The sequence below is a fragment of the Eschrichtius robustus genome, chromosome 14, assembly GCF_028021215.1.
Source record: "Eschrichtius robustus isolate mEscRob2 chromosome 14, mEscRob2.pri, whole genome shotgun sequence".
NCBI classification, from domain to species: domain Eukaryota; kingdom Metazoa; phylum Chordata; class Mammalia; order Artiodactyla; family Eschrichtiidae; genus Eschrichtius; species Eschrichtius robustus.
Genome location: NC_090837.1, coordinates 28,845,448 through 28,872,577, shown reverse-complemented (window position 1 = coordinate 28,872,577; position 27,130 = coordinate 28,845,448). Strand labels below are relative to the sequence as shown.

Below are 27,130 nucleotides of genomic sequence, written 5' to 3'. Positions count from 1 at the left end.
CTCCCGGGGTTGGTGTGGGGGGCGGGAAACGGTCGGGCCCACCCGCTACGTCTGGGAGCCTGCGCTCCGGCCGCCCGGCACAGCCCCGGACACACGCCCCGTCCGAACCGCCCACTCTCCGCGCCCACTCCCGCCCGGCCCGGCCCGTCTCCCAGGGACACACGCCCAAACACGGACGAGACTGACTCAGGGCCGAGGCCCGCAGACGACAGTCTTAACCTTCGCATTCTCCCCAATTTCCACACTTCGACAGAGAGTTCTCTAACTGTTCTCAGGAAACAGGCAGCACCGTATCCAAGAGACTGGCCGGCGCCCCAAAAAATCCAGTAGCCACGGTCGCGCGGGGTATGACGGGGCGGGGGCGGGGTTCCGCAGGGTATGACGGGCCTGAGGGCGGGGCGCGGCGCGGCGCAGCCCGGGGCGCGCGAGCGGCCCGCGGGAAGCACAGCCGTGCGCGCCCCGGAGCCGGGTCCGGGTGGGCTGCGGTCCGCGCGCCGCCGCGCTGTCCTGTTGGAGGAGGGAGAGGCTGGCGCAGCCATGTTCGTGGCGCGCAGCATCGCGGCGGACCACAAAGATCTCATCCACGATGTGTCTTTCGACTTCCACGGACGGCGGATGGCCACCTGCTCCAGTGACCAGAGCGTCAAGGTGCGCGCGGGGCCGAGCCCGGAGGGGGGCGGGAGCGTGCGCGGCCCGCTGTCCGAGCGGAGGGGCGCGTGGAGAGTGGATTCCTCTCGACTTGAGGCGCGCTGCGGGCACGAGGTCCGGAGCCCAGGCCGATTGGCGGGCACCCTCCTCCTAGCTATTGTGGAGTCAACGCCGCCTGGGCCCCTTCCGCCGCCTCCGCGCGGCTGCGGGGGCGTGCGTGCGTCACGGCGGCGTGCGCGCTCCTGCCGCGGGGGAGGCTGGGCGCGCGGGTCCGACCGACTCTGCAGGGCCGCCCGGCTGGGCCCAAGGCGTCATGGCACCGCTCCTCGTTGGTCAGGCTGGGGCCCGGGTCGCGGGGGCGCCGGCACAGTGGGTGGGGTGAGCCGGCCCCCGAGCACCTCGGCCCCTCCATCCGGAGCGGGGCCCCGGGACCCCTCCCCGCCGTCCGCCCGCTCCTCACAGACGTGCCGCAGGGGCGCCGCGCGGCCGGTCTGCGCCGTACGCGACGTCCTCGCAGGCGGGTCGGAATCCACTTCCCGGGCTGCAAGTGTTGCGAGGCCCAGGTTTTCTCGCCCGCCCCGCCGTGGGAGTGTCGCAATAATAAGCGTCCGTTAACCGAGTGGGTTTCGTTATCCGCGTAGAGCTCAGCCTCCAAGTCACTAGGACTTAGTGGGTCGTCTAGTACGGAGCTTTTGTCTGTCGTGGTGTTGCAGTGAAAATCTTCATTAATACAGCTTTTTATGTTTTCTGGATGATTTCCATAGGCTCATTCCAGTAGAGAAATTAGTGAATGTTTTAAAAGCTTTTGAGAGTAATAAGCAAATTACCTTTTTGCAGGTTGTACTATGTTACAACTGCCGGTGAAGGGTATCAGTGTGATAATTGTCCGTGTCGGGCATTATCATCGCAGTTTTTTTTCTTTAATTATTTTTTATTGTGGTAAGGTACACGTAACAAAATTTACCACCTTAACCGTTTTTAAGCGTACAGCTCAGTGGTATTAAGTGTGTTCATATCTTTGCATCCATCTCCAGAACCTTCTCATTTCGCACTGTCCCCGTTAAACGTAACTAGCCGGTCCCTCCGGCCCCCGCCCCTGGCAGCCACCCTTGTACTTTCTGTCTCTGAATTTGGCTATTCTAGCGGCCTCATATAAGTGGGATCTTACAGGATTTGTCTTTTTTTGTGACTGGCTGATTTCACTTAGGATAATGTTTTGAAGTTCATACATGTAGCATAGGTCATAATTTCCTTCCTGAAAAAGAGAATGTTTAAACTTAAAAACTTTTTTAAAGGGCTAAAAATACATATTGCATATACTGCATTTTACTTATCACTCATCTGTCAGTGAAGTTGGGTTTCTTCTACATTTTAGTTGTGAATAATGCTGGTATAAATGTGGGTGAACAAATATCTCCTTGAGGCCCTGCTTTCAACACTTTGGGGTGCAGACCCAGAAGTGGAATTGCTGGATCACATGGCAATTCTATTTTTATTTGAAGTTTTTTGAGGAGCCACCATACTGTTTATCATTACATTTTTTTAAGACAGGTTAAAGTGTCATGTTGTTATTGTAATCTGTATTTTTTTGTTGGTAGTAATGTTCAGTGTTTTGTTTTTGTTTGTTATATATACAGTTGATCCTCATTATTTGCAAATTTTGTATTTGTGAATTTGCTTATTCTTTAAAATTTATTTGTAACCCCAAAATCAGTGCTCATGGTTGTTTGTTGACATGAGCTGGGTGGCAAAAAAATTAGAGTTGTCGGATGTGCGTTCCCAGCTGAGGTTGGACGGGTGACACTCTGCCTTATGATTCAGGCTTTCATAATGTAAACAAGCATCCTTCTCATTGTCTATTTAGTGTCACATTTTTCACATTTTTTTTCTTTTTTTGGTGATTTCCACTGTCTGAAGTGGTCCCCAAGTGTAGTGCTGCATAGAGTTCCCACAAACAAGAAGGCTGTGATGTGCCCTATGGAGAAAGTGTGTGTTAGGGAAGCTTCATTCAGATGTGAGTTATGCTGCTGTTGGCAGTGAGTTCAGTGTTATTGAATCAATAATGTATACCAAATAAGGTGTTTTTAAACATACACACATAAAACAAGGTTATGTATCGATTGGTTGACAAATATATTGTGGCGAGAGGCTCCTGTGAATCTCACCTGTCAATATTTTCCCCAGGAGGAGTGGTTTGGTATTCGCCAATTCACTGCTTACAGTGGCATTCTAGGACATAACTAGGACATAATGGCTATAAGTAACCTGACTTGACTGTAACTGATATTGTCTCCATTAACTAGTAGAGCACAGGTTCCTTGACCCCAGTGCTTAGCACAGGGCCTGACGTATCCAAGTTTCTCAATAAATATTTTGTTGAATGAGTGAATGTTTACTTACTGGTTGTATTCTTTTGTGAATTTATGTTCCCCTCCTTTGCCCTCGCACTAACTAATGTTAATGTTTTTCATATTAATTTGTAGGAATTCTTGGTATAAAATATCTTTTTTCTTACAGGTCTGGGATAAAAGTGAAAGTGGGGATTGGCATTGCACTGCTAGCTGGAAGGTTAGTATTTATTTTTACAGTGATTTGAAAGAATTGAAACATTTACTATTTGGTAGCATTAGTGACTTGCTGTTCAGCTTTGAGAGAATTGTAAAATTTATATCTTTTACTTACATTTTTTTCACTATTAAAGTAACAAATACACTTCAGAAAATTTAATAAGAAAATTTGAAATTCTGTATCATTCTAACCTAATTATTTTTTGCATCTCAGTATTTCTTACCTTTTTCCTTTATATATTTTTTAATAGTTGTGATGTTTTGTACATAATTTTATTTCTTGCATTTTAGAAAAATAACTTTACTCAGGTAGATTTTTATGTATCTTGAGAATCATCAATTTTAAATGTACAGTTCAACGAGTGTTAGTAAATTTACACAGTTATGCAACCATAACCACAATCTAGTTTTAGAACACTTCCATCAACCCTGAGGTTTCCCTTGTGCCTTTTGGGGTCAGTCCTCGTTCCCTCTTAAGCCCCAAGCAACCACTGAACTGTTTGTATAGTTTTACTTTTTCTAGACATTTCATATAAATGGAATTCTACTGTATGTAGTTCTTTGTTTCTGCCTACTTTCCTTAGCTTGTTTTTGAGGTTCATCCATGTTGTGGCATGTGTCAGTGGTTCGATCCTTTGTAATGCTGAGTAGTATTCCCTTGTATAGATAAAGCCACATTTTATTTATTCATTCACTATTTGATGGACAATTTGATTGTTTTTAGTTTTTGGCACTTATGAATAATGCTGTTATGAACATGCCATACAAGTCTTTGTGTAGACAAACATTTTCGATTCTCTTAGATATGTAGGAATAGAATTGCTGGGCTGTGTATGTTATGTATGTATGTATGTATGTATGTATGTATGTATGTATGTATGTATTTATTTATTTATTTATTTATGGCTGTGTTGGGTTTTCGTTTCTGTGCGAGGGCTTTCTCTTGTTGTGGCAAGCGGGGGCCATTCTTCATCGCGGTGCGCGGGCCTCTCACTATCGCGGCCTCTCTTGTTGCGGAGCACAGGCTTCAGATGCGCAGGCTCAGTAACTGTGGCTCACGGGCCTAGCTGCTCTGCGGCATGTGGGATCTTCCTAGACCAGGTCTCAAACCCGTGTCTCCTGCATTAGGCAGATTCTCAACCACTGCGCCACCAGGGAAGCCCTGTGTATGTTTTAACTTTCTTGAAGACTGCCAGACTCTTTTCCAGAGTGCCTGTACCATTTTATATTCCACCAGCAATGTATGAGGGTTCCAGTCTGTCTTTTTGATTATAGCCATCTTAGTGGGTGTGAAGTGGTGTCTCACTGGGTTTCAATTTGTATGCCCTTAATGATTAATTATGTTGATAGTGTTTTCATGTGCGTATTTGCCATTCATTTATCTTTTTTTTTTTTTGAAATTTATTTATTTATTAATATTTATTTTTGGTTGTGTTGGGTCTTCGTTTCTGTGCAAGGGCTTTCTCTAGTTGCGACGAGCGGGGGCCACTCTTCATTGCGGTGCGCAGGCCTCTCACTATTGCGGCCTCTCTTGTTGCGGAGCACAGGCTCCAGACGCGCAGGCTCAGTAGTTGTGGCTCACGGGCTCAGTTGCTCCGCGGCATGTGGGATCCTCCCAGACCAGGGCCCGAACCCGTGTCCCCCGCACTGGCAGGCAGACTCTCAACCACTGCGCCACCAGGGAAGCCCCATTTATCTTCTTTGGTGAAGTGTCTATTTAAATCTTTTGTCCTCTCCCCTTTTTTTAAATTGAGGTGAGAGTCACACAACATAAAATTAGCCATTTCAAGTAAACAAATAAATGTGAATGCATTTATTACATTCACAATGTTGTACAATTACTACCTCTGTCTAGTGCCAAAACTTATTTTTATCACTCCAAAAGGAGACTCGTATTTCTTGCTTTTTAGTTTAACAACATGTTTCATAAGTACTTTGGTTTGTTTTTAAACATAACTATAGCAACAAAACATAAATATAACAACAAATATACCCTATTTTGTTTAGCTGATGGATATTTAAGTTGTTTCCTTTTTATTGTGATGAACACCTTTGTGCAATCCTTATTCTTTAGTTAGATTGTGCTTTACTGGGAATCTAACATTTAGCAGAATCTCAGTGCCCTAGTGCATCTTTTACTTAATAGCCTGTAAAAATAAGAAAGGTGAAATGAAAAAGACTGGACAGAACAAAGGATAAAAAATAAGGGTGCAGGGGCTTCCCTGGTGGTCCAGTGGTTAAGACTCTGTGCTTCCACTGCAGGCGGCATGGGTTCAATCCCTGGTCGGGGAACGAAGATCCTGCATGCCGCATGGCACGGCCAAAAAAAAAAGGGGGGTGTGCAAAGTTTACCATTGGATGATGACACTGTTACCATGTAGAAATTATTGGATTATGAAAGTGTTCTGAGATTATTGCGTATAAAAGTGTTAGATGTACAGAAGCTTGAAACAGATTTTGTAAACATCCATTGGTGGACTGGTGCTTATTGTCATACAGTATTTTCACTGGAAAGCACAAATGAATTCTGTTGATGTGAAATGCTTTAAGACTTTTCTGCCTTTTTTTTTTTTTTGTCAACAAAAAAGAGTTGGATTATAGTAATTTGAACTAATTTGACATTTTTCATCTATAAAGATAATGCTATTGAGCTTTAAATTATTTCCTCAGAATGCAAGGATTTGGACTTCTCTATATTTGTTCTCATTGCCTCTTTTCCTAGAATAGTCCATTGTCTAGCCAGACATCAGAATCATTTAAGCATTTTGTTGCTATGGTTTCTTATACTGTCAGGCTTTTGAAGCATATAATTTTGATTACTCTTATTTATCAGGTGGATGTTTCCTATAGAGGAAATTTGCAAGTAAAAAAAACACAAAACAGTAGACTGATAGAATCTCTGTTTAAAAGCTTTGTTAGGCTAAACTCTGAACCAAGTCTCCAACTATTATTAGCACTGAAAGAGGTCAACTTTATCCAGCTGGATTTTTTTTTATTAGTAAAATGTTAGAAGAATTTGACTCTAGAAGGGCTGCAATCCTAAATATAGAGTATCTTCTAAACGTTAAAAGTGCTAGAATTGAACTTTTTATTGACTGTGCTGCACAACATGCGGGATCTTAGTTCCCGGGCCAGGGATCAAACCCATGCCCCCTGAAGTGGAAGCGTGGAGTCCTAACCACTGGACCACCAGGGAATTCCCTAGAATTTAACTTTTTAAATGTTAAATTGAATAGCTTTCTCCTTTTGTTGAAGTAAAAATATCTGTATTCTGTTTCTTCAAGTGACTCAACTCAGCTTTTTTCATTTTTTGCTTTTTTAATTCCTCAGACACATAGTGGATCTGTGTGGCGTGTGACATGGGCCCATCCTGAATTTGGACAGGTTTTGGCTTCCTGTTCTTTTGACCGAACAGCTGCTGTCTGGGAAGAAATAGTAGGAGAATCAAATGATAAACTGCGTGGACAGAGCCATTGGGTGAGACATTTGTTAGCGGTGGGTTGGTGGGTGGGGGACATGAGCACCCGAGGAGCAGTGGTCTTTCCAAGAACACTTCGGGGTGCTAAGATTTTCAGTCCCACCCTCCCTGACCTCCGGGGAGGAGAGAGGGGCTGGGGATTGATGTAATCACCAATAGCCAATGAGGTAGTCATTCACGCCTGTGTAATGATGTCTCCATCAAGCCCCTAAAGCAGCTGTCCTCAACCCTTTTGGCACCAGGGACCCGTGTGGAAGACAGTTTTTCCATGGGGAGGGCAAAGGGGGATGGTTTCGGGATGATTCAAGCGCATTACATTTATTGTGCACTTTATTTCTATCATTATTACATTGTAATAATAAAATAATGAAATAATTATACAACTCAGCATAATGCTGACAGGAGGCAGAGCTCAGGTGGTAGTGTGAGCAACGGAGAGCGGTTGTAAATACAGACGAAGCTTCACTCGCTTGCCTGCTGCTCACCTACTGCTGTGTGCCCCGGTTCCTAACAGGCCACGGACCGGTACTGGTCCGTGGCCCAGGGGTTGGGGACCCCTGCCCTAGAGGACAGGGTTCGGAGGCTTCTGGGCTGGTGAACACCTGGAGATTTGGGGAGAGTGGTGCCTGGAGGGGGCGTGGAAGCTCCACACCTGTCCCCAGCCTTGGGGACCTGTCCCCAGCCTGTGCGTCTCTTCCATGTGACTGTCCCTGAGTTACACCAGTCAGTCAGAAGCACAGGTAACAACCTGGGTTTTCGACTGGCATCTGAAGAAGGGTGTCTTGTGGGACTGAACTCTGAACTCGTGGAATCTGATGCTATCTCCGGGTAGTTAGTGTCAAAATTGAGTTGAATTCTCCTTGGACACCCTGCTGGTGTCAGAATTGTCTGCTGGGGTGGGGAACAGCCTCTACCCCCTACCCCCACCAGAATTGGAATTGTTACCAGAACCTTTTACTTCTTTAGGGAAATGTCTCTTCAAGTCCTTTGCCCATTTTTTTGTTGTTGAGTTGTAGGTAGGGGTTCTTTATGTATTCTGGATATTAGTTCCTTAAGAGATACATGATTTCCAAATATTTCCTCCCATTCTGTGATTTGCCTTTTCACTCTCTTGATAGTGTCCTTAGGTGCACAAAATTTTCATGAAGTCCGGTTTATTTTTTTCTTTTGTTTCCTTGTGTTTTTGGTATCATAAATCAGAGACAGATTCACTGTCATGGAGACTTTTCTCCTAAGTTTTCTTTTAAGAGTGTTGTAGTTTTAGTTCTCATGTTTAGGTCTTTGATTCATATTGAGTTAATGTTTGTACATGGTATAAGGTAAGTATCTAACTTCATTCTTTTACGTGTCAATATCCAGTTTTCCTAACACCTTTGATTGAAAAGATTGTCTTTTCCCCATTGAATGGTCTTGACATCCTTGTTGAAAAGCAAGTGACCATATATGGAGAGTTTATTTCTGGACTCTATTCCATTGGTGTCTGTCTATTCTTAGGCCATAACACACTGTTTTAATTACTGTAGGTTTGTAGCTTGCATACTATTCATATTGTTTGACTTATTTTTTTGTTTTTGAATGATGGAAGGGGTTGGCCTCATTGCCTTTGCACCGGGGCCTTCCTCAGGCAAACAGTTGCTTAAGGGCAGGGGCGCAGAGACATTTCTTGAATAGAAAGGATTTTTCTAGCAGTCAGTCTGAGATCGATCAGTTAGCATAGTATAGGTTGGGTTTAGGAGTGGTGGCATAGAAAGGATTTTTCTTCGAACTTAATTATTTGTCTTTAGTTAAATCCACTGTCATTAATGCATTTAATATTTCAACATTTGTGTTATTATTCAGTGGTGTTTTTAGACAAAAGTTTGCAAAGATGCTATGCTATCTTTGAAGTTTGATATTCTTTTGATATTCAGACACCTTAAGATGTATTTTAGTAACCATAGACAGTAAACTTTTTTAAAAAATTATTTACTTATTTATTTATTTATTTATGGCTGTGTTGGGTCTTCGTTTCTGTGCGAGGGCTTTCTCTAGTTGCGGCAAGTGGGGGCCACTCTTCATCGCGGTGCGCGGGCCTCTCACTATCGCGGCCTCTCTTGTTGCGGAGCACAGGCTCCAGACGCGCAGGCTCAGTAATTGTGGCTCACGGGCCTAGTTGCTCCGCGGCATGTGGGATCTTCCCAGACCAGGGCTCGAACCCGTGTCCCCTGAATTGGCAGGCAGATTCTCAACCACTGCGCCACCAGGGAAGCCCACCATAGACAGTAAACTCTTGATTTCTAAATTTTGTTGACATTTTCAGTCAAAAATCATCTTATCTAGGTGCCAGACAGTAACTGGTACATGCTATGCTGGGATTCTCTAATTACCAGAATGCCAGCCTCGTACCATTCACTTGGTGTCTTTTAAAAGTGGATGGTAGCGGTCTGAGTAGGACTAACACTTACACTTGATGGAAGAAGTTTCACACCCTCCATTCTGTTGTTAAAGAATCTGAATTCTTTTACTTTGCGGCTTGCGGCCTGCTTTGTATGACAAAACTGCCCATATGAAAATTCTAACACTTTCTGGTTTACTGACCTATCTGCTTAAGAAGAGAGTACTTACCTAATTTAATAAAGTTAGATTTCGTAAGGTTTTCTTTCTTCTGCCATAGAGGGAGTAATTGATTATAGGTCACTGGTTTGTTACTGATTGCTAGCTGTGTATGTGGTATTTTGCTAAGTGCTTTAGAGGAAATTGAGGCCCACACAGGTTTTGAATACCTTATTCAAGGTTATATACCTAGTAAGTGGCAGAGGAGTTCTGTGTGATTTCAGAGCCTGTGTTCTTTCCACTCTGCCATCCTTTTTTTTTGTATTTAATTAATTAATTTAAGATTTAATTTAATTTTTTAAAATTTTTGGCTGTGTTGGGTCTTTGTTGCTGCGCGAGGGCTTTCTCTAGTTGTGGTGAGCAGGGCTACTCTTCCTTGTGGTGTGCAGGCTTAGTTGCTCCACGGCGTGTGGGATCTTCCCAGACTAGGGATCGAACCCGTATCCCCTGCATTGGCAGGCGGGTTCTTATCCACTGCGCCACCAGGGAAGTCCCTGTATTTAATTTAAATTGTTAATTTTTTTTCAGGTCAAGAGGACAACGCTAGTGGACAGCAGAACATCCGTTACCGACGTGAAATTTGCTCCTAAGCATATGGGTCTTATGTTAGCAACCTGTTCAGCGGATGGTATAGTCAGAATCTATGAGGCACCGGACGTCATGAATCTCAGCCAGTGGTCTCTGCAACATGAGATCTCATGCAAGCTAAGCTGTAGCTGTATTTCTTGGAACCCTTCAAGGTATGCTTACACAGCAATCCTCTGGTGATGTAAGCCTAGTAATTATTACACTTAGCATCAGATGGTTTATTTTTTTGAATATGCTTTTCGTAAGTAGTCTTGTTCATTATTTTTAAAAATGTATATTATGTATAATAAAAATTCTCTCTTCTCCACCCTGTCATGTGTCTTATACCCCTATTTCTACTCCACAGAAGAAGCCAACCACTGTAAATATTCTGGTGCACCTTCTGGACTTTTTCCATGCATATACAAATAAATATTTAATAACAACTATTTAATTTGTGTGTTTATAAACACACAAATGTATGCAAATATAGGTATATGCTATCATGTACAAGTGGACACAAAACACACACACATGTTTAGACATAACATTTTCCTTTCATGCAATTTGCCTTTTTCACTTACAGATACATCATGGGCATTTTCCCATGTGTTAGTGTAACTAGTCCTTCCTAACTCCTTTAACTGCTGTGTAGAGTGTGATTCTAAGACTGTATCATAGTTGATTTTTATTAAACTGTTTTTAAAATTGAAAGAGTAATGAGTCACCTGATAAAAAAATTCAAATAATCTAGAAGAGTACAAAATGAGAGGTAAAAGTTCCCTTACCCCCTAAAAACAAATGCTGTTAGTAGTTTTGTTTTTAGATTTTAATTCTGGTAGTCACTATTTTATTTTTAAATGATTTATTTATACCTTTGGTTCTTGCTGTGTTATCTTTAGACAGTATTTATACTCATTCTGTGAAAGATGACTTTAGCACATTTACAAAGCTTTCCACTTGTCAAGGTATGACAAGATATTTTATTTGTGGAAGTGTTAATAGTTGTTTAGTTATATTCGTAATTATCTTAATTTCAAATATTTATTTCTCTAGTGATTTATCAATTTAGACTATATTGACTCACCTCTTTTTTTTTATTAATTAATTAATTTATTTATTTATGGCTGTGTTGGGTCTTCGTTTCTGTGCGAGGGCTTTCTCTAGTTGTGGCAAGCGGGAGCCACTTTTCATCGCGGTGCACAGGCCTCTCATTATCACGGCCTCTCTTGTTGCAGAGCACAGGCTCCAGATGTGCAAGCTCAGTAATTGTGGCCCACGGGCCCAGCCGCTCCGCAGCATGTGGGATCCTCCCAGACCAGGGCTCGAACCCGTGTCCCCTGCATTGGCAGGCAGATTCTCAACCACTGCACCACCAGGGAAGCCCCTCACTTCTCTCTTAAAAAAAGGGGAAATTAGCTTTTTTTTGCTTCTACCACACATTCACCCTCCCATTTCCTAATATTTTGTTATATTGCTTATACAGTGACAAGATTTACAATGTTTGTATTTACATTTTGTAAACATTTAATGATGTTGTTATATGTGTTAAGTACACATATAAGTACTTTGTCTTTTGACTACAAGTTGATTCTAAATACTAAGTAGCAATCAAATTCATAAGACTAGATTATGTAAATATTCATTACAGACACAAATGTAAACTATTTCATGGAAACTGTTGTTCACACAGAGTAATATGGCATTAACTCCTGATGGGTGCTCTTTTCTCTTTACTGATTCCTTTACTTCTGGGTTATACTTGGCTGTCACAATTTTCATATCACGAGTTGCCTTTGGATTTTTTGTTTTCATTTTGGTCGCATACCTCTTAAAGTAACTTTTTTTCCTATATGGGATGGATGGCAAACTTTCTGAATTCTAGCATACCCAAAAATGTCTTAATTTTTCTCCATGCTTAATTGTAGTTTGGCTAGTTTTAGAACTTCGGCCAAGTTCCAGATGTAAGAATTTCAAGAATTTCAAAGTACTGTTCTTGAATCTTTTAAACTTTAGGTGGTGAGATGTCTGAGGTCAGTCTGATACTGGATCTTTTGTAGGTAGCCTAGTCTTTCTGGAAGATTTTAGGATTTTGTCTTACTACTTTGAGTTGCAAGTATATTCTCCGAGTTTGTGGTTTGTCATTTTGACACTATTGTGACTTTTGATAGTCTGCAGAAAGTTCTGAATTTTAATATAGCCACACTTAACAGTCTTTCTATATTTGTTATAGTGCTTTTTGTTTTTTTATTTGAGAAATTCTTCCCCACCTTGATGTTGTTAAGCGTATTCTGAAAGGTTTTTGGTTTTGCCTTTCACACTTGGGTCATTAAAACTCCTGGAATTGCTTTGTATAGTTTAAGGTAGTAGAATTCTAAAATTTATATACCAGGATGTTTCCAGGCATTTTTTCTTTTAAAACATTTTTCTGTTAGGGAAGATTTCAAATATACTAAAAGTATAATAGGCAGAGCCTCACATATCCATCACCCAGCTAGAATAATTCAAAGCTACTCTTGTTTAATCTGTATATGCCTTCCCACCTTCACAAACAAAACAAAACAAAACAAAAAAAACTGGATTATTTTGAAGTAAATCCAGACATACACTATTAGATGTTGGTCTTTTTTGAATTCATCCTGCTTGATGCTTAGTGGTCCCTTTTAAGGTGAAGGTTCTTGTCTCAGATTGGGGATATTTTAGGATTCTTTGATAATTTATCCTTCTGTTTTCTCGATTCTGTCCTTCTGGAATTCATCTTTGATTATTCTTGGATTTACTCTCTATTTCTTTAAAATTGTTTGGAGATTTACTACTCTGTCTTCCAGATCTCCAGCTTGTTCTTCAGGTGTACATTTTATACCATCCAGTGATGTTGGGGGTTGGGGGGAGTGGCAATCATTTTTAATTGTTAAGAAGTCTTTCTTTTTCTCTGATAACTCCTTTTTTATGCCAGTCAGTTTTTGTTACATGGATACACATTTCTCTGAGGATCCTAATTAAAATTTTTAAAAATTTTATGTTTTTTGATTTACAGTCAAGTCTTCTTTTTTGCAGTAGTTGTGTTCTATCAAGTTGCTACGAACACTGAATTAGCTAATACTGAACCACCCCTCCCAGGGGAAATACAGGATTAGGTGCCACCAGCCTCTGATCACATTTTTGTTAACTGATCAATACTCAACCTTGTCTTATGTGTATTTCTGTCTAAAGACACCTTATTTAGTATATATTCATTAACACTGAATCCAGCCAACAACACTAACTCACACCTGAATGCAGCTTTTATCTAACAGAGGTATTTTCTCCATAAGGCACATCATGACCTTCTTGCTAAACTTAGGAACACAAGGCAGCACTTCAGCACTGCACTTGGGGGCCATTTTAAACACCGAAATCATCAACACAACAAAAATGCAGAAAACATGATGGTAAATAGAGTGCAAAACAGACACTGGTTTTTCAGCATGAAGCTGAAACAGGAAGGCCCATGAGTGCCCCAAGTATTGGATTTTTGGTTTTGCAAATAAATTTTAGCAAGTAGGTCAGTTTACAAATGTAGAATCTGCATATGATGTGGACTGTAGGCTGTTTTATATTTTCTCAAAGATCTATTTCCTCAAAGAACTGTTTGTATGCCTTGGTCTTTAACTGTCACACTCCTTGTTTTTGTCAAGTGCGTGTTAGTCTTTGCTCATGTATTTGTGTTTATGAACAGGAGACTGTGATGGCTGCTAGAGAGAACTGGTGTTGGTATTTTTCTCCTGTTAGATGCTCTGTTTTCTTAACAGCTCATTCTCTTACTTAGGGGGTTAGCTGAGTTTTGACTAAGTAGGTGGAGTGGTTTGGCAGGGTTTCGTTGTAGGGCGACCAAGAGGGAGCTGGCAGGTGGGCATTACCCCCAAGTTGCCAAAGTCAGGAGGTTTTGACTTGGGGGATAGAGCACTTTAATGTATTTTCTTCTTTCTTGTCCCTCTCCCCGCTGGCTTTGGAGTGCTACTTTATTTCAAGTTCATATCTCTCCTCTTATAAGTTCTAATCATCTCACTAGGATCTTTCCTCAGACTTTCTTTAGCCTAGAGCACAATCAGCTGCCAGCCATGGGGGTCTTCTGATTGCAGATTATTAAATGAATCAATTCATGATTGCCCCATTACTCATTACTATTGGTTGATTGATTCATTATTTACTTGCTTACTGATTAGAGGTTGGAGCTTCTAGAATTTCCTCCTTAATGATAGTTGTTGAGCTCTTTTTCCCTTAGCATTTTCACTGTCTGATCTCCTTTTGCTTCCTGGAATCCTCCAGATTTCATGATTTCTGATGGCACATTCTGATTTCTGCACTGTTACAGTGTTATTTTTTCATCATTTCCATGGAGGCGTAGGAAGGAGATGCAGGTGATCAGTCTCCTGTATTCAGTCAGAGAGTTTGATGGTTTTGCTCACTGTTTAATTATGAGTCATATTTGGAAAATGGTTTAAATGTGATCATCTTATTTATGGATATACAAATGAGATAATCCTCAATTCAGGTTGTTATCTGGATGTTTTATAATTTATTTTTTAGAATATTTAAAAAATTTATATTTTCAGTAATTTTAGATTATATTGCTGTAAATGTACTTGCCCTTGCTCAAATAAATACATTCGTGGAACATTGAAAAAAGAAATTTTGTGAGATATAGAAATTACTATAATTTACATCCCTTTGAATAGCCAAGAATTATAATAAGTAACTTGTAATTTTGTTTTATTACTATAGCACTTTGTAGTTTACCTGGTATTTTTCTTTTTTTTTTTTAAATTAAAAAAAATGTTTATTTGTGGCCGTGTTGGGTCTTAGTTGCAGCACTTGGGCTTCTCTCTAGTTGTGGCGCGCAGGCTCCAGAGCACGTGGGCTTAGTTGCCCCGAGGCATGTGGGATCTTAGTTCCCCGACCAGGGATCGAACCTGTGTCCCCTGCATTGGAAGGTGGATTCTTAACCACTTGACCGCCAGGGAAGTCCCTACCTGGTTTTTTCCTTATATTAGGTGATGTCATTATCAGAAGCTTTAGTAATAGACACCTAAACCTTTTTTTTTTAAATTACCGCATTTTGTTTTCAGCTTTATGAAATTGGCAGATCACAATATCAAGATCAAAGGTTAAACAATACCTCTATGTCATGTTCATAGAGGTATTACTTAATCTGGATGGGGGAGGCAAAGGAAATCAATATCTAGGAAATTAGACATAGAAATGAAAAAAAATGATTCAACCTAGAGTCCACCTCAGTAGAGTTCACTCTCTTATTGCTTATCTTTTGCCTTTTTCAAAACGCAGTTGACCACAAATGAGTCTGGAGACTAGAGAATGACAGGCATGCCTTCCTGAGGGTGGTCTTTTTCTACTTTTCCTCCTCCATCGGGGTGGGGTTCTCTTTGTACGAAGCACGTAAAAATCTTTTTGCCATGAATTTGGTCACCACAAAATTACTTTTCGTTCTATAGTTAATGACCAGATCTTTTAGAAAGAAAAATTCTAACGCCTCTTAGGTGTCTTTAAAAAAAAAAAAAATCTGTTGACTGCTTGAAGCTTTTTGTTTTGGGAAAAGGACTACTTTCTATCTCAGCCATAAGAAAATGTGGTTAAAAACAAGGTGAAAGCCCGGTGTCCTCAGTCCCCAGGCTGAGACCTCAGGGGTACCCCTCCTGGGTGTGTGGTGCCGGGCGTGGCAGGGGTCTAGTTCGCAGTGACACGCTGACTGGTGGGTTGCATGGCTGCTGGATACGTTTCTAATTCTCTGAACTAAATGTGCATTAATTTTATAATTATGTAAAACATCTTTTCCTTTCTAGCTCTCGTGCTCATTCCCCCATGATCGCTGTAGGAAGTGATGACAGCAGCCCAAACGCAATGGCCAAGGTTCAGATTTTTGAATATAATGAAAACACCAGGTCAGTACTGCTTTGGTTTAATTATTGTTCTGAATTGCATTTAATTTTTTAAAATGTTATTTCTTTATTCATTAACTCAGTTATGCATTATTCGTCACATATTTACTGATTTCCTATGATACGCTAAGTTCTCTGCTCTGGTAATATAAAATTGAGTGGTGTAGAGGAAAAGGTAATTGATCTCCCAGTATGTACCATCATGAAGGGAAAACAAAAAAAGGTGAAAAATGGTGATGAATTTTGTAAACTGGGAGAATCAGGATGTTAAGAGATTATGCCTAGGGGGAGGGGGCCAGGAAAGTTCATTCAAAAGGAGAGCCATAGAATGAGTAGAAGTTAGCCAGACAAAGAGGGCAAAACATTCCAGATGGAGAAAACTGCATGTGATGAGAGAGAGCCAATATATTTTCATTGTGCTTGGAACATAATAGGTAAAAAGGAGTGTGATGAGAAATCTGGAAGGCTTATACCTGCAAGACCTACTGTTCAACGTTTAATTTTTATCTTAAAGGTAATGTGAAGCCATTGAAAGACTTCTCAGTTGGAGAATAACAGGATCAGATGGTAGTTTAACACTCCCGAGGTGTGGAAGTAGACTTTGGTGTAGCTTCCTTTATCATCACTTAAAAAACTCAATTCTTGCTGTTGTCAGCTTAACTTTTTTCTTTACACTCAAATCTTAGGAAATTCAGGTACCCTTTTTCTTAAAAAAGATGTTAATGGCTAACAAGATCTCATTCTAATTAAGTTTTAGTTACTCTGTTTTAAGCTAAACTTAAAAAAATTAAAGGAAGAAACCTGGGAGGTTATATTACATTCCTAGGGCTGTCAAAGCAAATTACTACAAACTGTTGGCTTAAAACAGATGTTTCTTTTCAGAGTTCTGGAGGCCAGAAATCTGAAATCAAAGTGTTGTCAGGGCTGTGCTGCTTTCAGACTCTTTCCTTGTCTCTTCCAGCTTCTGGAGGCTCCAGGAGTTCCGTGGCTGAGCTGCATCACTCCAATCTCTGCCTGTGTCTTCACATGGCTTCTCCTCTAATGTCTGTTTCTCTCTCATCCTGAGATCCTTAATTGTGTCTGCAAAGGCCCTTTTCCGATAGGTCACAGTCACAGTTTCTGGGGGTTGGGGCTGGACATATTATATACTGCAGAGATAAACAGTACTTCATTGTGAGCAAGATGGAGAAAATGGAGATACCTAGACATGTGGATTTTTAAATTTTTCATTTCTGATAATTTTAATGTAAATTGTTTTTTCATTTAGGAAATATGCAAAAGCTGAAACCCTCCTGACAGTCACAGATCCTGTCCACGATATTGCCTTTGCTCCAAACTTGGGACGGTCTTTCCACATTCTCGCCATAGCAACCAAAGACGTGAGAATTTTTACATTAAAGCCTGTGAGGTGAGTTTTTGAAACAATTACTAATTTGAAAGTTCTCTTACCTCTTGCTTATTTTCATTTGTGGAGGAGAGTATAGAGGCAACAGTGATCTGAAGAATGGATTCTTTAATGAACATTTTATCTACAAATGTATGACTTTTGGGAATAGGGAATTGAGTAAAGAGAGGAGATTTATGTTTTCTTAGTTGTGTTTTATTTAGGCAGATACTAAAATGAATTGGATCCTCTGAATATAATTGCACTCTATAAATGTTTGAAGGAATGAGAGGTCTCAGTCTACTTAGGGAAAATTAAATTAGCACTGAGACATTCTTGTGAATAAGCTATTTAGCTTTAACTTTGGAATTGTGAGTTTCAGTTCTTTTTATTTTCTTTTTTCCTTCTTCCTTCTCTCCTCCTATTCTTCCCTTCCTACTTTTTCCTTTTAAAATTAATCATTATCATCTCTTTTATTCCTCAACCTTTTGGGGGGAATAAAATCCTCTTTAGTCACTTAATATCTTTTATGTGGTAGGATCATGCGAGGTACTGGGGAGTCAAATGAAAGTGACATGGCCCATCTCTCAGTAAGCTACGGAGGTTGGGGGGGCGGGTATGGATATGACATTGATATGGTGTGTATGTGAGACCATTTGTATTTTTTAATTTAGAACAGTGAGAGTGTGTGTGTGTGTGTGTGTACACTCAGAATTCCTCAGGAAAATTTTTTTATTAACAGGAAAGAACTTACTTCCTCTGGTGGGCCAACAAAATTTGAAATCCATATAGTGGCTCAGTTTGATAATCATAATTCTCAGGTCTGGCGAGTGAGTTGGAATATAACAGGGACAGTGCTGGCATCTTCAGGAGATGATGGCTGTGTCAGGTTGTGGAAAGGTAAGATTTCATTGGAGGAATTGTTGCTTTATGATGCTACTTTAGAATTTTCACTTAGAAATGTAAACTCTGAAGTATTTTGAAAAAAAATTATCTTTCTACAGTTACTTTTAAATTAATATCTCATATTGTGTTGAATCTTTATCATTTTACCTAGTTCAAAGCAGTAATTGTCTGATTGAATTGTTTAAGTTTCCATGTGGAACAAAGTAAAACTAATTGTAACAGAATATACACTACCTCCAAAGATACCATTTGCTATGTGTGTAACTTGTGGGACTTCTCTACAAACTCAGGATATAGTCATCTCTTACTTAATAAACAATTGCTTTATCCAACAAGCCCTTAAGAGGAGAAAAATCCCATATCTTCCCCACTTCTTCTCTACAGCTCCCAAAAGTTAGAGGATCTTGAGGCCACTGATTCTAAAAGTTTCTTACAAATGCCAAGCAGAGAAGGCGGTCTGGACGGTGGACACTGACTGTGGGTGCTGTGGCGTGGTCTGCACTTCTCCACGGATGTTTATCCACTGGCTCTGTGTACCACTGTAGTCGGTGGCGTCCCATCTTTAGGATCCGAAGTTACAGCTTCGTTCATTTCCCCTGAGGAGTTAACTGTTCCCAAACTGCAGTTTGGCTGAGTCTCCCATGGTCAGCTTTAGGCTGTGGTAGAACCAGCCCAGGTGTCCCTTTCCTCAGGGTCTTTGCTGCCCTGTCCTGCCTAACTTGGATTTCCTGGGCTCAGTGTCCGCAGTGACCAGTTTTGCATCCAAACAATTAGGCCAAGTTGGATAAGCCACTCAAACCCCAGAGGTTCTGTTACCTACATCCATGAGGACATGACTTGTACTTGCTTAACTGAGAAGGTGACTCCGTTACCCACACATTAGAACTGAAATTCATTATAATGAAAACAATTTTATTTTGATATTAACTTAATGTAATAATGTGGTAGCTTAGAGAATTGTCTCTGTTAATATTTATCTTGTAAGGAAAGGAAATGGGTGGTGAGAGCTTGTTTTTAAATTAGTATTTCTTTAAAAACTTCAAAAAATAATTGTTAAAATTGAGATATATGTGTTTCATTTTAAAAAAATGTCTTTACCATTTAACCGGAGAGATATGTAGCCTGTAGGTCTCTTTTATTTCTTTAATTGTAGATTTGTGCCCTGGAACATAGGTATTAGTCATGTTAATGAGTTTGACCATTTTCCTTTCAGCTAATTATATGGACAACTGGAAGTGTACTGGTATTCTGAAAGGTAATGGGAGCCCTGTCAATGGGAGCTCTCAGCAGGGAAACTCAAATCCTTCCCTAGGTTCAAATATCCCAAATCTTCAGAATTCATTAAATGGATCTTCTGCTGGCAGGTAGGCTGTTTTGTGAGAAAACTAGAAATTATCTTCTTTTTAAATCATTCTGGTAGCTATACTGAAGGTGTGTTATTTCATGGATTTTAAGATTGAATCAAGAAATTCACATGTAATTGTGGCACTAGAAGAGAAGGAGGCACTTTGGTAGCTCTGTATTTGGCTTATTACTTGGTCATAATATTTACAGGTAGGTTCTGAGGCTGTTAAACAAACTCAATTATATGCTGCAATTTAGTGGTCTTCCAGAAACATATATAACTTTGAAGTAATGAGATGAAGAGGAAGTTTGGGACAGTACTGAGGATCGTAGTCCCAGATGAGCATTAGTGTTGCTAGTGCTGATAGGGTGGCCTTTGAGTCAGGTTAAACTGAAATTTTAAATAAAACACACGAACTAAGGCTTTGTAAAAGTGAGTAAATTAAATGTTTTTTTTGTGTGTGTTTAAAATTTTCATGGAGATTGTAAGAGGATATGGTAAATTCTGAGTTCTTGATTTTTAGTATATTTTAGATTCTCAGAGAATGTTTAATGTTATCTAAAGAGTTGTCCTTTTGTTTTCATATTCAAATTTCAACTGTGAATTTGTAAGGTAAAGTTATTTTAATATGCCTTTGTGAATAATTTGGAATACTATTTAGGAAACTTGAAAGCACAGCCTTAACAAACTGTCACGTGGTTGTCCTGTTGTCAACTTAAATGAAAGAAGAGAATTGTATTTTAAATTTCGTCAACTATTTTTATATTGTTATATTTTTATAAAGGAGTCCTGCTTTTTGATTTTAAGTATTTGCATGAAAACAATTTCAGGTTACCATAGAAGATATCAGATTATAAAGATTATTTCATGAAGCAAAGATACTAGTGTTAATTTTTTTTAAAAAATCTAGTTTTTGGTTGCCGCCTGTAGTGCATATTTTCTTTTGTAAAGAGCTTTGAAGTTTTGATGTGTTCTTATTGTGCCAATAACCATGTGTGTTAGATCTGTGATGCATTTTCCCTTCTCCATTTGTATTATGTCCTTTAACAGAAAGCACAGCTGAGTACCAGCTAACTGGAGTAACTTTGCTGTTTTGCTGCTTGTTGCATGCACACAGGAATGGGAAGCAAGCTCCTTTTCCCCTTCCCCAGCGCCGTTTGACCTCTCCCAAGATACACCAACAGCCTGCTTACTACTAAACGCAGTCCAAAAGGCCTTTAAAAATACAGTGTATATCATTTTTTTGTGTGCTAGCCAGTTTATTGACATTATTTGAAACTTTTGAAATATAAATGGAGAGGCTTTTTGTTGAGACATTGTCACCAAAACAATTTTTTGAAATGTTTCTGAAACGAACATGGGTTTTAAAATTAAAGGATTGTTACCATCCTCATTGCTAGTTGGGAGGAGGGAAGATACCACTTTATTCCATCTGGAGACTATATATAGACTTATGTCTTTTATTTTCTAAAACAGTAAGCTAAAATGAATTTTTATAATTTTAATTTGAAGATTGAATATTTTTCATAAAGATTGTTTTGAGTGCTAATTTGTTTACCTTTTGTAGAATTGGTTTATACCTGATATTATTCAGTACAACTCTGTTATTTCTTTGTAATGTTTAAAAAGTAGTAGTGAAGGAGTGAGAGAAGTAGTAGTGAAAGTAACTTGACTGTACAGTTTGTAGCCAAACAACATTTGGTATTGCTTCATTTATAATTTAGAAGTAAAATGAAAACATCTTTGTAAGTTTTCAGTTCATATTCACTGAAGAGATAAATGTTTCTAATATGTGCTTGTATATTTTTATGGTGTGATTTCACCGCTTAAGGTTTCAAGTCAAAATTTAGAAACATACTATAAGAAGCAGATAAAACTCTGCTAAAATTGTGCATGCATGTTAACCTCCACATTCCATGTCCCAGGATTTTCTTAATTTTGTTGGCTGCTTCATTTAGTTCATATCCTCTGATGACAAAGCTATAAATCTTTTTTTGAGAAAATGCTAAAGTATTACGGGTAAGTTTTAAAATGGCAGAAGAATAACAATAGGACATATTTTTGAGCCCTTTTACTTATCAAAATTTTGTACTAATCTTTTTGCAGAAAAACATCTAAGTACATTCAAAGATTGTGTTTCTTCAAAAGTATGTTGCAGTAGCTGGCCATACTATGTGAAAGTCTATCTGAATTGGTCCTGAGTATCATGTATGCACTAAAAAATGTGCTGCTGCTACAAGTGAAGTGTTGCTTAAAGAAAAAGCTTATTTGATTTGTAAATTACAGGAGAGCATCAATATGTTTCTCGGACTAGAAAATGTTTTAAATTATAAAATTATGTCTTTTTTGTAACATTCATACTGATAATTTTTTTTAACATTTTAAGTTTAACAGATTGTATTTTTTTCAAGTTTCTATACTTGCTTAAGTGAGCCTGATTTGAGTAAGGGTCTTGATTTTGCTATTATGTTCCGTTAGTTTTGGCATGAATATAGTAAAGCTTTTTTTTCTAGCATGTGTTTTTTCCTCTTTGGTTCTCTTTGTATTTACTACTTTTCTCTTTTTCTTCTGTTTTTTTCTTTTTTTTTCTGTTGTTTTTGTTTTGTTTTGGTGTTTTGTTCCTGTCTTCATTGTTTCAGGTATTTCTTTCCCCCTCTGGATTCCCCACGGGCTGGATCGAGATGGTCCAGTTATGCCCAGCTCCTTCCTCCTCCTCCTCCTCCTCCTCCTCCTCCTCTGATAGAGCACTCTTGCGATGCTGACACTGCCAGCCTCCAGTATCCTCACCCTCGCAGACGATCTCTCTCTCGGCCTCTTAATCCCTTACCTGAGAATGAAGGGGTTTAAAAAACACTGATTTAACACTTAAAGGCCTTATTCAAGTGCTTGTAAATGCTTTCATTCCTGGCTTTTTGTTTTTCTTCATTTTCTTTCAGAAGATTTTTCTAATTTAGGGTCTGTCTTGCATGTATTACAACCAGAACATGGTGTTTGGAACCTAAATGTGTTTGTGCTTCTGCATCAAAGGAATATTTGCTTCATTGGTTGATAACCTTTGATGAAATATGACATGTGTACACACAACATTAACTGTGAGAGTTACACACAATAGCTGACTTCAAAGTGCCTGTTCTGTACATTTTATTTTGAACTGTTATGGCGTTAAGTTTCTTATGGTTTGTCATACTGGTTAATGTGAAAGCATATTGTTATAAAGTTAACTTTGCCTTTGAGACATAATAAAAAATGTTTTTGATTTTTACAGGCTAATGTTGCAACTGACTAGTTTGTAAAATAAATCATTCCTGTGTATAAAGCAGCAAAACATAATATGGACTGTTTGGTCTTTTTTTTTTTTTTTCTTTTAAAGGAAACTGCCTTTCACTACTTGGAATTATTGTTTAAAGCTTTTGTAATTATTCTCCAAGTAGATTATTTAATAAAATATATTTTTAAAGATATGAATCTGTTGCCATAGAAAAATAGAATGTAGTTTATTTGATGGTTGGTGAAGCTTATTTATATCTCCTTAAAATATCATATTGCTAAAAAAAAAAAATCCAAACAATCAGAAATTAGGGGATGATCATGGCATTTATTTAGAAGGTAGAAAGTTAGTATGCAGACTAACATCTAGAACCAACAAATGTCTACTTGACATTTGAACAGCATTTCGTGTGTCTATCAGCTAATCACACAGATGGTATAGTTGTTATGTGTGTTATAACTTATAATCTAATTTTCAAAGACACTCTCCTATCAATAGACACTTTCCTGTCAAACCCCTAGAGCTTCCTAACATGCAAAGGATAAAGAGCTTATAAAGTATATTGTATTTTAATTTAAGGCAAGGTCTTTCTTCTGTTAAAGGACTTGTTTTAGACCAGTAGACTTGTCGAGTTTCAAAGCAAGAGGTCTCACTTTAAGTCTGGATCTAGCTCAGAATTAAGAATTCAGGTCTTTGAGATTTCAATCATTATAGAGGTACGTGGGGTAGGATGGGGTAATGAATTGAGACAGGCCCTCCCATTTAGTGAACATTGGGCATCTTCTATATGCAAGATACTGTGCTAAACACTTTGGGATATGTAAAAAAAACAAAGGTAGTCGGCGCACATTCATTCTAGTGGGAGAAGGCATTTACAGAATTTACAAAGGGTAATGAGGATTCAGCTTCATGATAAAGGTTGAATGGTACAGGAGGCATTAAAGAAAGTGATTTATATGAGTCAGTAGGATTTGGAAGGGTTGTGGGATTGTGACATGTTGGAGTACTTAAAGTGTAAGAGGGTGGAGTCCAGGGTGATGGCCCAAATGTAGAAGAGGACAGGGCATGTGCAGGCAGAGGATTAAGTTTTAGTCCAATGAAAGAACAAGGTTCATTTGGGGAGCTAGTGGGAGATTAACCTGGACACATACCTTGTGGTCACACTGTAGAAGGTGCTGGATATTGGAAGCTGAGGTGTTACCACTCAGAGCAGTTGGTAAAGGGGAGCCATGTGAGACGTCCGCCTTTCCTAACTGGACGGGTGTCACTTCTAATTCCCTGGAAGGTACCCTTGGCCATGGGGCCACTTCAAGCTCTACCTGGAATTGGAGATTTGGAATTCACTGGGAGGTCTACTCCTTTTCAGTTGGTCAGATAATAGCTAATGTTGCTGAGTGCCTCCATGTGCCAGTGCTCTTCTAGATGCAAGTTAACTGACTTCATCCTCACAGCAAACTCTGAGGCAAGTGCTCTGATTACCCCCATTTCACAGATGAGGACACCTGCAGGTTTAAGCTCTTTGTGTGAGGCTGCACGGTTAGGAAGTGAGAACATTGAGATTTGGGCAGTCTGGCATCACAGTGAAGGCTCTTTTCCTGCAAATACTTTGGAGTGTAGATCCCTGTCACTGTCAGGTTGCTGGGTGCCATGGGGAGACCTCCGGTCACTTGATCTTTATGAAGGAAGGACAGTGAGTTGGGTACAAGGGATTCAGGGTGAGTGACAGCCTGGAACATGGGACACATTGCAGCAGTTCACTGCCAGCGTGTGGCCATGGTGTAGGCAGAGCGTTGCTCTATTACACTCAAATAGCATCCTTTCAGCTCTAGAGCTAAGTATTTGATTTGTTTTTCAAGATTCAGAAAATATTGAGATTTTCGCCATTTAATCTTTGCTCATTGAGTGTGGACAGAGGTAGAACAGGCGTAGTTAAATGCCAAGGCTGGAAGGTTTCAAGAAGAGATGTCAAGAGAACTGCGGAGACATCACTGAGTTTGACAGGAGGCCAGTCCTGATAAACAAGTGTGGAAGTAGTACTCAGGGCCAAGCCAGAAACAGAATGAGTGACAATGAGGTGTGAAAGGAGGCAGTTAGGGATAGGAGAGACAGAGTGGTCTTTGTGTGATAAAATGGAATCAAGGAAGGGTGGGTGTCTTATTCATTTTTAAAAAATTTGTTTTATTTATTTTTGGCTGCGTTGGGTCTTTGTTGCTACGCGTGGGCTTTTCTCTAGTTGCAGAGAGCAGAGGCTGCTCTTCATTGCGGTGTGCAGCCTTCTCATTGCGGTGGCTTCTCTTGTTGCAGAGCACGGGCTGTAGCCGTGCGGGCTTCAGTAGTTGTGGCTTGTGGGCTCTAGAGTGCAGGCTCAGTAGTGTGGCGCATGGGCTTAGTTGCTCCGTGGCATGTGGAATCTTCCTGGACCAGGGCTCGAACCCGTGTCCGCTGCATTGGCAGGCGGATTCTTAACCACTGAGCCACCAGGGAAGCCCGGGTGTTTTATTTTTTGCAGAGCGATGCAGCGTTTCCAAAGGCAGAGAGAAAGGAAGAGAGTGAAGAGGGCATCCAGGAATGATTGTTGAGCAATATTTTGGAGGAGGTAGAAAGTTAAGTGATAAGCAGATGTCTTTTCGTACCAGGCTAAAATGAGGAGTAGGGACTGTTGAAGTCCCAAGTGTGCATCGTCAACATTCAACAGCTATTCAATGGATGCAGTTAAGGAGTTAACTTTGTTAAAGAGGAACTGTAGGGAAGAAATTCTGAGATAAAAGTTAAAGGTGTGATTTCAGTAAAGCAGTAGTTAGGGCCTCGTGGTGAGCAGGCATTGGTGATGGGACTCGTGGCCTAAGGAGAACGGGAAATGGAGGAAGGTAATCAGGGACGCACCGTCTCATCTCCTCGCCCCTCTTCAGCCGGGACCAACCTTACTGGGCCCCATGGGCGACTTGGTGTAGCGCGGACCCCGGGGATGACTTCCTAACCGCAGCACTGTCGGTGTAAACGTGCGGCAGGTGACCACACGTCAGCATCCGCTCCCGTAGGGACAGTGCCAACACTTCCGAACTCAAGGTGTGTCAGGTGCCATGTCCACCCGAAGTAGTTCTCCGTGCTCAAGGTGAGTGCCGGTACTCTGCAGCACCACGTAAGAGAGGCGTGGCGTCCTACAGTGGGCGAGGCGCCAGGCGCGGCGCATCCGGGCCGGGCGCGGCTTCCCGCTTCAAATCCGGGATGCCCGCTCTCGTCCAATCAGCGGGCTCGCCCCTTCGCGCCGTCCAATCCAAAGCCAGCTTGGAGTCCCCGCCCCTCGGTCCGTGTGGCGAACCGACGTAAACCCGAGGGGCGCACGGTACGGCTGGCCGCCGTGAGGGGATGCGCGCACGCGCACTGGCGGAGGCGCCGGACGCCGGACACCTCCTCCGCGGACCTTCCGCCGGCTGGGTGCTCGCGGCAGGCGTCGCGGACTCTGTGAGGGATCGTCCGGGGGGCGGGGCGGGCGAGTCGGGCTGCCGTGAGAGCGGGGCCTCCGGGACTCGGGTCTTTTGTCCGGGGCCTGGTCCCTGTCTCCCCAACGCGGTGCTCCCCGCTCGCTGGCCGGGCCGGGCGGGGATGACGCGCTGCTGACCGGCGGGTGCGGCCGCCTCCCCGTGGCTCCCGGCCTCTTGCGGGTCATTTCACGGAAAAACGGGAAAGGTGACAGTGTTTGAGGTCGCTTTGCTTTTTCTCCCGACGGCAGACTTTGTTCGCTGAAGCATGAGGTGCCTTTCGAGGCCGTCGCCTGGAGGACAGCTGTTTTCATGACAGTGTTTTCACTCGCTGTTACCATTTTGAGGTCATTCGACTGGAGTTTTTACTGCTCCAAGGTCAACTTTTTCTCCGGATTCCAGTTTTTAGAGCAAAGTTTACGGTAAGCTTTGAAAACTGTTACGCTAGATGCCTACATAATGGTAAAGTGTATCTTAGAACGTTGGGGAAGTTTGACTTTGGCTTTTTCCCACAGCTCATACTTTTGTGTTGAGTTGTGCACGTAGACCTCCAGTCGACAACTACAGCAGATGATATTGTATGTATCCAAGCATAAAATTAAAGCAATTAAATATCAGTAAACTCGAGCAGGATGTTTTGAAGTTACTGCTTTAAGGACATACCAAGAGAAATCCCAAAGCTGGCTGCTTAGTTCAAATGCAGTAAAAAGAAAGATAATATTGTATTGTCTTCATTTTAGGTGAGGAGGAGGGCTGGGTAATGCAGTAGGGACGGAAGTTAGGGCATCTTCCCTTCTAGGAAAGCTTTAGGAATGTGGCATGTCCATAGGTGGCTTAGAACAAGTGTAGTCCTTTCTGGAAAAGAGAGACTGGGCATTAGATTACATCTGGAGGAATCTTCCCCTGGATTGTGTTACTGTTGCATCCACAGCAAAGCTCTATTCCTGCACTTAGCACTGT

General features: G+C 40.9%; 2 protein-coding genes across 8 annotated transcripts in view; both read left to right on the top strand.

Annotated features, from left to right (window-relative positions):
- The first annotated feature begins 422 nt into the window (after positions 1-422).
- SEH1L (SEH1 like nucleoporin) lies at positions 423-22,753 on the top strand. 2 transcript variants are annotated; one of them, XM_068563750.1, is made up of 9 exons: positions 423-648; positions 3,166-3,216; positions 6,546-6,692; positions 9,814-10,025; positions 15,693-15,791; positions 17,056-17,196; positions 17,915-18,072; positions 19,292-19,442; positions 22,063-22,753. In XM_068563750.1, the coding sequence occupies exons 1-9, from the start codon at positions 538-540 to the stop codon at positions 22,268-22,270; spliced, it is 1,278 nt and encodes a 425-aa protein (XP_068419851.1). In that variant the 5' UTR covers positions 423-537; the 3' UTR covers positions 22,271-22,753. The 2 variants fall into 2 exon arrangements, with proteins under 2 accessions (XP_068419851.1, XP_068419850.1); XM_068563749.1 differs by lacking the exon at positions 22,063-22,753 and adding an exon at positions 20,474-21,936.
- Positions 22,754-26,059: 3,306 nt separating this feature from the next.
- Positions 26,060-27,130, top strand: part of CEP192 (centrosomal protein 192) — a 94,101-nt gene continuing 93,030 nt past the window's right edge. For 5 of the 6 annotated variants that reach the window (XM_068563747.1, XM_068563746.1, XM_068563748.1 and 2 more), the window contains exon 1: positions 26,060-26,592. In XM_068563747.1, coding sequence (XP_068419848.1) covers positions 26,483-26,592 — 110 coding nt within the window. In that variant the 5' untranslated portion in view covers positions 26,060-26,482. The remainder of the gene's footprint in view (positions 26,593-27,130) is intronic. The other variant, XM_068563744.1, reaches the window with a different exon arrangement.